The 12,640-nt window shown below is 39.4% G+C and overlaps 1 protein-coding gene across 1 annotated transcript in view; it reads right to left on the reverse strand.

The window, feature by feature from the left end:
• Nucleotides 1-182: 182 nt before the first annotated feature.
• Nucleotides 183-12,640, reverse strand: part of LOC106530622 (anoctamin-4) — a gene marked incomplete at its 5' end in the record, with an annotated part of 26,356 nt that continues 13,898 nt past the window's right edge. Inside the window, 11 exon segments of the mRNA XM_014026277.1 lie at nucleotides 183-731; nucleotides 4,028-4,133; nucleotides 4,238-4,357; nucleotides 4,438-4,585; nucleotides 4,653-4,805; nucleotides 5,033-5,172; nucleotides 5,817-5,914; nucleotides 7,170-7,227; nucleotides 11,515-11,626; nucleotides 11,718-11,754; nucleotides 11,882-12,046. Coding sequence (XP_013881731.1) covers nucleotides 540-731; nucleotides 4,028-4,133; nucleotides 4,238-4,357; nucleotides 4,438-4,585; nucleotides 4,653-4,805; nucleotides 5,033-5,172; nucleotides 5,817-5,914; nucleotides 7,170-7,227; nucleotides 11,515-11,626; nucleotides 11,718-11,754; nucleotides 11,882-12,046 — 1,329 coding nt within the window.

The raw sequence follows: 12,640 nt of genomic DNA on the forward strand, positions 1-12,640 counted from the left end.
TCACTCGTACGCACAATTTAAGAACAAATCTGTGCGTACGAACGGTTTTTGCATGAGGCCCAATGTTCTGGCAGATGCACTTTCAAGAATGGAGTGATGCCAAACCTTATGGTTTTGGTTGCCTAGAGCAACCATTTAAGGGTGGGGGTGTTACGGGGTTGTGTATATTTGTTTTCTCTCTTGCAGGTTAAACCTCTGCCACTAATCATCCCTACTACCAACAGGTGTGAGCAGCCTATTTGAGGGAGCCACACCCTGTCCTCTGAGCTGGCTCTCTCCCCCTCTCTTCCTTTCCTTGCTGCTGGCTGCAGCCTGGTTGTGGTGCTCCCCAACTACATCATTTCCAGTTTAATAAACCTTTTTTAGTTAATCCCACGTTTTTGTCTTGGGTCTCATTGTGTTACTTCCTGTTGAGCCAGTGGGTTGTAACAATGCATTGTCAGTTTCAAATTGCTTTTCTGTAACAATTTAAAAGAAACCCCACAGCAGAGCTGAATAATCCAACTGGTCTGAATGTAAAGCTGTACCCTGTGGTGCATTCAGGGCCATTCCTTGTGATGGGCTGGGCCCTTCTTCTTCTTCTCTTTCTTCTCCTTCTGCAGTCGGTCCAGCTCGGCCTCGTACATCATCTCCTGGATCAGATACTTCTCTCGGCGCATCCTGTCCCGTAGGTCCTTGGGAAGGTCAGGGATCAGGTACGCAATCAGGGTCTTGATGGCGAACACCATGTGCTGCAGAAACACATCGAAACATTCCTCCACCAAATAAACAAACTACGTATATACTGTAATCTGTTATTTTTGATTGATTTCAGCTTACCCTCCCAAAAACTCAATGCGATATTTTGACGTCATCCTCAGTGTTGTAAATAACTCTCAGCTACAACAATCTAAATTTTAGCTCAGTATCTGTAAGTTTTACTAAGTTATAGACATTTTCATGCTGCCTAATTTTGACTAGCTGTGGCGGCCATTATTAATTGAAATGTCTCTAAAAGTTAAGGAGTTACATCCAGTGGTTCATTCAAATCCATCAAACGGTTCAAGAGACATTTTGCTAACAGACAAATTGGATTGACATTATTTTTACTGTTGAAGTTTTAAATAAAGATCTTGCACAAGAAGTAGTGATAAGAGTATGTGTTGTGAGTGACTCTCAGCTACCACCATCCCAAAGTTTTACTCTAATATCTGTAAAACTGAGTGGATTTGAGCCATTTGTGTTTTCTAAGGTCAATAGGCTGTTGTAGCGGTTTCCTACTTCAATTTATAACTTTGCTGGATATAACTTATGACTGTTTGGTGAAGAAAATAAGATATATTCATTTCAGACTTCTGTTAAAGCATCTTGCATGATTCTCCTGTGCTTCAAATTAACATATCAACTGGTATCATGGCGCCTCAGAAGAACATGAAAGAGTTCCACATCACACCTTCCAGCCCAACCCCCATAAGAACAAGCTATTTACTTTTCTTCAAAAGAAAGAGGGTGGGTGTTAACGGTGCTTTGCCAGACTCCTCTCAGCATGACTGAGAACAAAGGACCCYCATTCTTCATTAAAATGTGAAAAAAAGGAGAAAAGATGAAGGAATCTGTATCTAATGTTTTTTTTGTTTTATTGAAAAGAATGTCACCCAGTTTTCTTACAGCAGAGAACTAAAAGATCATAAAGGACCTATTAAGTTTTGCTAGTTAACTAGTTTAGCTGTGTGTATTTTGGTGTTAATTGTTTTGATGAAATGTTTTTCTGAAAAAAAGATGTTTCTTTAAACTGTGTTATGACATGAATTAACTTTAGACTCTTAGGTTTGAATTTAACTAGATAGACATTCTTATTTGAACTGATGTAAAACAGATGCCTTCCCCTTTAATTAGATGCAAGATAGTTATACTAAACACTCCCGTCCTTTGTCTGAAAACCTTGTTTTCCCTCCAAACATTTTGATTGGTTAAAAACTTTACCAAAGTTTTTCAATTGGCTAACTAAAAACCTTGACTCCGCCCACAACAGAGGTTTTAAAAGTTAGTACACGCAGAAGACAGTATAGAAGAGTCACAACAGAAGAAGGAAGCAGAACGCAGACGGAGAAGCAGCCAGGTTGAACGACCCCCTCTTGCCAGAGGGGGGGTGTCAGTCAACCCCTCCGCCATTTTGACTCGTATAGGCCGACCATCATTTCAACTCAGCCCTTGAGTTTTGATTTTTAAAGGAGTCAAATAAGCTAATGGTAATCCAACGTCGTTTTAGTCCGTTTTTCTACAAGGTGAAGATCAAACTTGAGTCTTGAAGCCACTTGTGGACAGCCAGACCAAGTCACCAGAGAAAGAGAACCCCTTTCTGACTGAAGGACCAGCAGAGATGAACAGACCCCTGAATGTCTGAATGGCCACCACGCTGAAGCAGTTCTCTGGGAAACATCACCTGAGATCCTTCGGTCAGCCGACGCTCCTCTTGGTACCGACATCAGCAGAATGCAAGGGGAAAGGTGAACACTGTCACATAGGTGCTCAGGCCTAGATCTGATTTTTACCTTTGTAGGAGATTTGGTAAACTAAACGTTTTTATCTACCTTAAATTAGCTAGGAAGACCTAGTTAAAAACAACTAGAGCTAAACAGCTTATAAAAACACCTCCCTCATTCAGAGCCCTAAACACTTCTCAGTGTTTAATTTTTGTTTACATTTTTGTTTGTTTTTGTTTGTCTGTTCATTCACTTGTGATAACAAACTCTCTCAGTTTACCTGGTTCAATTATGTCATCATCATCATGCATTGCTTGCCATAGTTGTAAATATATTTAATCTGTAAATAAATGGCTTGTGGAGAACTTGCCAATTTGAGCTAATCTCAATTTTTCTTTGTGTCTTGATGAGATATTCTGATCTTGATAAGCAAGAACTCAGATCCATGGGGTAAAGTTATTCTGAGACTGATCACGATAAAGTTACAGTTTTTCATTTCTTTCCTGGGTCAGTATCTGATCGAATTAAGAAGTGTGGTGCTCCGATATGATATAATTTTAAATATAGTATATGTAAATATAGTATATTTAAAATATATTCACAAATTATCTAGTTCAGAATTCTAAACATTTAAGTTACCCTCACTGTGATGTAGATTGGTTTTGAAATAATCAGTTGTAGACACATCCAGTAAATATTTCCGGAAAGTTTCATTCAAATAAATTTAATGGCTCATGTTATATTTTGCTAACAGACAGTCAGAGTTGACACCTGATAGTTATAGTTGTGTTGAATCTTAAGGCCCTGTCACAATATAACATTTTAGACAACTTATGCCAACTTATGAAAAGTTTGTCCAACACTAGATGGAATTGAAAAAATTCTACTGGAAGCCTCTTTTGGACCTAAACATATGGTAATGCTAACAATTCGATCAAATATAAAGTCTAAATGAGCAAAATTGTCATAAAATCTTCATAAGTTCACATAATTTGTCTAAATCATTATAGTGTGACAGGGCCACTACCTTCATATATCCTCTTGTTCCTACTTTCCTGGGATAAAAGTGTTTATAACAGTGCTGGGCATTGATTAAAATTTTTAATCATGATTTATTAATTTTTGCACGTCTAAAAAAATTGTCGCCGTTAAGCGTTGGCTGCATTAAGGCGATAATAATGCATCAACGTGCCCAGCACTAGTTTATAAACTGGTAAACTAAACACATAAAGCTGTCGAGCTCCATTTTTTGCTGTATGTTGCTCTATAGTTTATTATATTTTGTGTAAATTCGCCACCATAACACCACAAATCCAGATTTATTTCCTCATAAAGCTTTGAAACTGGAACCATAGCAGTGACAAAAATTCGACACAAAGCGTTGGAGGTCATTGATGAGGACTTTTACCAAAAGAATGAATCTCCAACAAAAAGCTTCAGGAACACTGTGTTTTACTAAAGAATTAAATTGATTAACTGGGTGATTTGTTTTTGGTGTGAAAGGACAAAACAACACTGAGTTCTTTGGACGAYCTGTGTCATTTATCCCACTTCAAAACACTGACCTCAAATACGATGATGAATGCCAGGCGAGCAGCCAGGACGTGCCAGAACTGCAGAGTGTAGGAGTAGGACTCAGCCGAGTCGGGAGGTTCTCTGTAATCACGATACCTGGTGGCAAACAACATAAAAGTAAAAAAAAATAAAATAAAATACACAGAAAACAGAATGAGAACTATTGTTTTATAGCTTCTTGAAATAAATGTCTTAACTACCTGCAAAACTTCACAGCCTCTTTGAACATTTCAGAGCCYTTAGTTCTGGGCTGAGACCTCTTCTCAAAGTCAGACACTTGGAAAATGGACAAACTGGCATTAACATATCCCATCATACACCTGAGGAGCATACAACAGTAAAGATATACTCGAAATATGATAGAAAGCAAGAAAAAAATAAGTGTTTCGTCATCTCTCACCCCTCTCCTGATTGACTCTGACCAGCACAGGGTCCGTACTTGTAGGCGTAAACGAGCTGAGGGATGAAGTCAGATGTGACGGCGATGACGAAGGCGTTGGTAATGACGGACAGGATGCCGATTCCTTCCAAAATGTCATACCAGATTCCTGACAGAAACACAAGTTAGGCAGGAGACAACCACCCTGGAAGAAGAACCTCCTCCTTCCTGTTTACCGATGTCTTTGGCCTGCGAGGGCAGAGGGCGGCGCCACTGTGTGACAAATTTGAACGCATCCAAACGAATCTCAATGATGTTGTTGATCAGGGCCAAGAGAGGAGCCAGAGGGAACGCTGCCACAAAGATGGTGGTAAAACCAAACTGTAGAACTGAAACAGAAACCTCTCATGAAACCTCTCATGCTCAGATTTTTACATCAGACAAAATATGAACAGCAGCAACTCAGCCCAATGATGAAAAGAATATTTTGTTACAAAATTTGATGTTACTATAGGAGATTACTTTGTGGAACACATATGTGGTAATCTCAAAAATCCAGCACTGATATAATAAATTTCAACAAGGTGTAACGTTAACATATAAAGACACGACATACTCATCTTCAAGTATTCATCAAAGAGTCCGTAGGCATTCATTGGCTGAAGATTGTAGTCTTTCTCCCACTGTGGGAGGCTGTCCATGTGGTGGCCATGTTCTCTCCTTAGCCTCCGTCTTGTCCACCAGTTCTGAATGAGTCTTGAAAATCAACACAAAATGAGCCAGCTGATGTTGTAGTTCATTGTGACTACAACAAGAAGTCACTGTAGCTAACATATGAAACCCCTATAATGTCTAAAGCAATGCATGTTTTTTCCAGTTGTTTTGAGGAAATATTTGTCTGAACTATTACCACTGTGGTCACAATCATCTCATTTTAGTATTTCTGTAATATTTTTTTCACATTTAGTCAGTCGTACATGTAGTATTTTTCAGTGTTTATAAGAGGGCGTGTTAAAACAGTTTATATGCAGGGAATACCACATAGAGTTCAGTTATTGTTTGTTAGCAGTGCTCAGTTGTAGCAACAAGACGAGGAACATAACGTTTCATGTTAAGTCAAAGTTAAACACAAAATGTCAAATTTAATTACAAGTGGGCCTTTGTGGGCCACTATAATGCTCATGTGGCCCTTGGTGGAAATGAGTTTGACAGCCTTGGTCTAAACTCAAATTGAATGGATGAAAAGAGAAACACCAAGGTTCTGGCAATGTATTTAATAACTGTACAGTTTCATTCAATCTGGAAAACCCAGGTTAAGACTTCTTGATTAACATTGATATGAATGGTGTGATCATGTGAAAGAAAGACACGAGATAAAAGTCAAAAGAAAAGGAACTCACGGATAGCCAAGCTCCATGAAGTTGTTCCAGGTCTGTTTTAGCACCATAATGATGCCCATTTGCATACAGAGGTCAATGAGGCAGCCACTCGGGTGACACTGCAGCAGAAACAACAAAGAAGTCAGGTCAAAGTTATGCTTTACTGGTTCTTAGTCAGGCTTTGTTTTCATCTCCATCTTCTGCCGTTCCAGGAGGCATCCTAATCAAATGAACCACCTCTCTCCGACAATCCCCCCCGATTATGGAGCTCCTCTTCCTATCTGTAAGGTTGAGCCTGGCCACCCTACGAAGGAATGTCCAGAATCTTGTTCTTTAGATCATGATCCACATGTCATGACCATAGTTGAGGGTTGGTGAATGATAAATGGACTGTACTTATATAGCACCTTTCTATCCCACCAGGTTACTCAAAGCACTTTACACTACAATCTGTGCCCTCATTTATCCATTCACACACACATTCACACASCACTCCYTTAGATCTCAGTACTGGTTGGAACATAGACAGACCAGTAAATCGAGAGCTTTGCCTTTTGACTCAGCTCTTTCCTCACCACGACCAACCGAAGCAACATCCTCATTACTGAGGATGATGCCCCAATTTGTCGATCCATCTCCCACTCCATCCCATCACTTGTGAACAAGACACCAAAATGCTCAAACTCCTCCACTCGAGGAAAAGACCCCCCACCCCACCCGAAGGGGGCATTCAACCCTTTGCTGGTTGAGAACCATTGGCCTCAGACTTGGAGGATCAGAGACTCATCCCAGCTGTTTCACACTTGCCTACAAACCGCACCAGCACACATTGATGGTTTTTGCCTGAAAACGCTATATACTGTATATACTGTATATACCACAAGGTCTCATCTTTGCTGTTATGTGTACATACAGTCTATATACTGTATATATATATATATATATATACTGTATATTTGAGAAATGCAGCAATTTTGTCACTAGGGTCCATTATAACAACTCATAACATAACTATATATCTTCACTCTTTTGATATGATGCAAATATTCATTAAAAGATGGTCTGGAAGCTTGGTCATAATTTTCTTTGGCAACAAAAAGCTGACTGGAATTATGCTATTTATGTCTCATTAATTGACCTTTTTGCATTTCTGCAGCTGTGGAAGTGGGAGCACATTAGCTCAGCAGTCAAYAAGTGTCAGCTCGGGCCTTTTGTCCCCACAGACCACTTCAGTATGTGTTCCAAGAAGTATACCCCTTAGTGCGAACTAAGCGCTCGCCTGTGGCCACACAGTTACAGCTAAACGCCCAGGTTGGAAGTACTCAGATTTGTAATTTTTTGCTCGGTTTGGGTAAAGGGAAGAAGATAATTTACCTCCTCCAGTTTCCAGCGATTGATGAGGCGTAGATATGCACCTGGTCGGCCCGTAAACCTGTCAATACAAGAGCAGTTGTCAAAATATCGGACAAATAGTATTAGGTGCATTTTGAAATGATTGAACTTGTCATAACTTTCTCAAACTTTAAATAATTTTTGCTTCTTAGAATGTTCTATAAAAATATATTTGTTTCAGGTATGATAGCTTTCTATATACATGTGTGCATAAATACATGTACAAAATACCAAGGTACACAAGCTCTTCTACTTTGTGGGGAGGGGTGTACATTACAAGTATTTTTATCCTGACTAGAGGTTTTCAAAAAGTTCATTATGTCAAAAAATATTTTTTCTCAACATACAAAGATGGTAAAACAAGTAACAGTCATTCTAGTTATTTTCTAAATAATATTTTTAAGTACAGTGATCCCTCAGTTATAATGTGGTTCACCTTTCACAGCCTTGCTGCTTCGCAGATTTTTTTGTGCAGTTTTTTTTTCACAGTGCATTGTGTTCTTTGTCTTGATTGGCTAAACAGTCTCTGTGCTCAACAGGCTATCAACATGTCAGAGCCTGTAGGATGATTTAAAAAACATTAAATAACACCAAGTAACGATCTTCCAAACTGTTCCGCCGCTAGAAATAAGTTCATGACTTTTTTGCTCTCCTTTCCTCCTGCTTTGCAGCAGGCACTGCCGGACCGGCTTAACTATGTCATGGATTTCGCCTATCACGGGTTGTTTTTGGAGCGCAACCCCTGCGAAAAATGAGGGATCACTGTATTACATTTATACAAGGTCTGTCTTAAAAAAATTAAACACCCAGGCCCAAAACAGCTTTTTATGTATTAAAAAATAATCACTATTCACATGATTCTATCTAAATTGCTAAAATACCCATAATGCATAGGGGTCAAGAACATCCACATTAGTAACATATCACATTACAGAAAAAATAACTTTCATAGCTTGACAGAAGATTCTCCTAAAACTTGTTTTGTTCTTTAGGGCTATTAAACTGGCGAGTGACCAAATTTCGTCTCGTCAATTTGTTCATTCATCTCTTAAGCCCAAACCCCCGGTTTTCAACTTTAATTACTCTAAGTTCTTTTAGTTAAACATAGACATGTTTGGTATCTACAGAAATATCAGAATCTTGGCTAGAAGTTGGTAAAACCATTTCTATAAACACTCAAGACAGTTACAGTAAAACTACAAGCAATTAAAGATAAAATGATGAAAGTGAAAATAAAATTGGTTTAAACATTTGGCAAGARAGATATGCCAAATATTTGTGTCAAATAGGAGGCATAATGTGTACTTTTTGTTTTTGATAAATTTTAATTATCACTACTTTTATAGGGTTCTGTATGTTATAATCATGATTAAATGCAGCAAAATAAATTAATTCAAAGGTAACAGATTTTTGTAATACTGGTTTATTTACATTATAACTTTAATTGCTGTATGTTCAGCCCCTCAGCTGTTGACTGGCAGTAACTGTGGCCCCCAGAGCATTTTAGTTGAATAGCCCTGCTCTATACCATATGTCAGAACAAGATCAAGAGTGTGATGAAGAGAATGAATAGATTTATGGACATATTTTCATCATCTACACGAATATTAAAATCTCTTGTAACAACCTGTTTCCGCCCTCACCTGTGGTGACGCTGCACTAAGAACCACCAAAGGAATCAACATGAAAACCTCAGAAGACATGGAGCGCAACTTCCTTCTTCACAAAATGTAAACAAACAGTAGTAACCTTACATTTTAGTGGTTATAGGGTTTATTTTTTGTTTTTGGCAAACTTGCTAAACAAATAGTCTTCAAAAATGAGCTCAGCATGAGAGGAAGATGAGGCGGAACCACGGAGAATGTTGTTTTGCACACAAGGCGGCTGAGGAAGCTCCGTATTAATTGAGTAAATGCGCGTCCAGCTCCACAGTCATGATGTCCACCTTATACAGTTGTCCTGCGAGGTATTTACACCATATAAGTAAATTTGTATAGTCCGCATCCTGCTTTTGGAGCGGTCTCTGGTCCGCTAAGCGTTCACACATGCAGTCGAACCGAGACCTARGTTTTCAGGCGGACCAGAGTTCGCTTTTTTTGGTCCGAATCAGAGTTCGATTACGTGTTCACACCTCCACAAATGATCCGGACTTTCCAGGCAAACTAACTAGAATTCGATGAAATCGGTCTAAACAGTGCAGGTGTGAACACGACCTAAAAGAACTTAGAGTAATTTAAGTAGAAAACCAGGGGTTTTGGCTTAAGAGATGAGTGAACCAATTGGCAAGCCGAAATTTGGTCACTCGCGGGCCAGATGTGGCCTATGGGCCACCATTTGAATAGCCCTGGTATAGAGAGTGAAAGCTTAATAATACATCCTCACAATCCTGTTCTTACTGACCATTTTTAATAACCTTTGAGTTTACATTTACCGGTCGATCTACGTTCCTACCCTCATCTATGGTCATGAGCTTTGGGTCATGACAGAAAGAACGAGGTCCCGGATACAAGCGGCCGAAATGGGTTTCCTCCGCAGGGTGGCTGGGCTCTCCCTTAGAGATAGGGTGAGAAGCTCGGTCATCCGGGAGAGACTCAGAGTAGAGCTGCTGCTCCTCCACGTCGAGAGGAGCCAGTTGAGGTGGCTCGGGCATCTGGTAAGGATGCCTCCTGGACGCCTCCCTGGTGAGGTATTCCGAGCATGTCCCACCGGGAGGAGGCCCCGAGGAAGACCCAGGACACGCTGGAGGGACTATGTCTCTCGGCTGGCCTGGGAACGCCTTGGAGTTCCCCCGGAGGAGCTGGAAGAAGTGGCTGGGGAGAGGGAGGTCTGGGCCTCCCTTCTGAAGCTGCTGCCCCCGTGACCCGACCCCGGATAGGCGGAAGAAAATGGATGGATGGATGGATGGAGTTTACATTGGCTGACTTTATAGCTACTGAGAGTAAATTTCATTATAGTAGATGTTTATCAGAGAATGCTGTAGCTAAATTTAAAGACTCTCTTCCATCTTTATTTTCCTCTGTTTTACAGTATAATGTAACAGAGAAAAGTAACTTAGATGGTCTTGTTGATAATATTACAACTTTAATGCAAACCTCTCTTGATGAAATTGCTACACTAATAAAGTTATCGATCGGAGGAAGCTGACTCCTTGGTTTAATTCAGAGTTARGTTCTTTAAAGCAGTCATCTAGAAAACTGGAGAGAAAATGGCACTCCACTAACATAAGAATTTTATTTAACCTGGAGAGACAGCCTGCAAACATATAAGAAAGCCCTTCGTAAAGCTAGAACTGTGTATTATTCATGTTTAATAGAAGAGAATAAAAACTATCCCAGGTTTCTGTTAAGTACTGTATGAAAAGTCCTATCTCTGTTGAGCCATGTAGCCCAATAACTCTAGTGATGACTTCATGAGATTCTTTATAGATAAAACTATTTTAATTAGAGATAAAATTCACTACAAAATTACTGTCTCTGATTCTGTCAGATGAGGCAGCTTTAGTGTCACTAGAACCTGATTTATGTCTGGACAGTTTTTGTCCTGTTGACCTCTCTGAATTATCTAAAATAATAGCTTCATCCAAACCATCAACATGTCTTCTAGATCCCATCCCAACCAGACTGTTCAAAGAAGCATTTCCATTAATTAATATCCATATATTAGATGTACTTAATTTAAATACTGGGGAGGCTGTGGCAGAGTGGTTAGGGGAGTCGTCCTGGAACCGGAAGGTCGCCAGTTCGATCCCCCGTCCAGCTGTCTCAGTTGTTGTGTCCTTGGGCAAGACACTTCACCCTTAATGCCTCTGATGTGTGTCCCATCAGTGTATGAATGTGATTGGCACTGATTACTCTCCATAGATGATTGTATATGTTAGCTTTGTAGAGACCCAATAGAGTGCTGTGTGAATGGGTAAATGAGGGCACAGAATGTAGTGTGAAGCGCTTTGAGTGTCCTGGATGGATAGAAAAGCGCTATATAAGTACAGTCCATTTATCTTTAATGAATGGTTATGTGCCACAGAGCTTTAAGGTTGCTGTAATTAAACCTTTACTTAAGAAACCCGATCTTGATTCAGGAGTTCTGGCCAACTATAGACCTATATCTAATATCCCATTCATCTCAAAAATTCTTGAGAAAATAGTTGCAAATCAACTATGTGAACATCTGGATAGAAATAATCTATATGAGGAGTTTCAGTCAGAGCTCATCATAGCACAGAAACAACACTTTACTTTAAAAGTGTCTGTTCTATACTCTGTACAAGTATTTTTTCTGCAGTGTGACATGCTGAGCTTTATTTTCAAGGTGTTCATTTTTTCCTCACCTTCCCAAAAAGAAGGCGATGTAAAAAGTTGAGCTGTTCAGGTTGACGAACTGAAAAAGGAACATCTTGAAGGTGAAGCTGTTCTCCCACTCCGACTCTGTCCTCGGCTGCTCTGTGGCCAGGAAAACAGGGTGAGACGTGAATAAAACTGTGCTGCCAATGTTATAAATATTGATTTAAAATGCCTGGTTCAGACAACTCACCTAAATTTGTAAGAAGAAGAGCAACTTTTTCATAAAGCTGTAAACAAATAGAAACTAAGCTGAATAATTTGAATACAGATAATATTGACCAATCGTTTTACTTTTTTACTGCAGTATTCCCCCCCACACACACACGCACACACTTCAGAAGCTTCTGAACTCACCACGTTGAGGAGCATGATGACGCAGAAGTTGATGCAGACTGCGGTGCCTGTGGTGGCCACCTGAGAGTTGTTCCTGATGAGCGCCCAGCCGAAGGCAGCGAATGTGCTGACGGTGATGACGCGATAAATCACGATGCCAAACACAGCAGCAATCACCACCAGGATCTGTACCATGAACAAATGATAAAAGCTGAAATAATATTGTTTCATCACTACTATCAATGTTTCTTTAAGATAAGTTGTTTTAAGAAGGCAATATTASACCTGCTTGGACTGTACCGACAAGCTTAAAACATCTTCAATCATCAACATTTCATAATGTTTCTTGCAAAAGTATTGACTGTTATGGATTTTGCATAACGTGGTCATTTTTGCCCCAAAATCTCTGAAATCCCTGCTGAAAATGCTTCAGGCTGCAATAGAAGTTTTACATGTTGCTTCTACTTGCATTTGCAAAAAGCGACATTTTCTGTGAAAAAAAGACTGATGCAAAATGAACTGCTCAGAAACTTTAAAAGTTTTGTGATCCACTTTAGTCTTTGGAATCACTTGAAGTTGCTTGTTAGTCCTGTTAAAATTAAACTTTCTTCAAACCAGTGGTAGTTGAATAATAATAATAAACTACCATTGCTTTGAAGTTGCTTGTTAGTCCTGTTAAAATTAAACTTTCTTCAAACCAATGGTAGTTTATTATTATTATTCAACTCTTTATTGATTTTTTAATGGTTTAACAGTAACAACTACAAAACAAATAACAGG

The sequence above is a fragment of the Austrofundulus limnaeus genome, unplaced genomic scaffold (genome assembly GCF_001266775.1).
Source record: "Austrofundulus limnaeus strain Quisiro unplaced genomic scaffold, Austrofundulus_limnaeus-1.0 Scaffold539, whole genome shotgun sequence".
Lineage (NCBI taxonomy): Eukaryota > Metazoa > Chordata > Actinopteri > Cyprinodontiformes > Rivulidae > Austrofundulus > Austrofundulus limnaeus.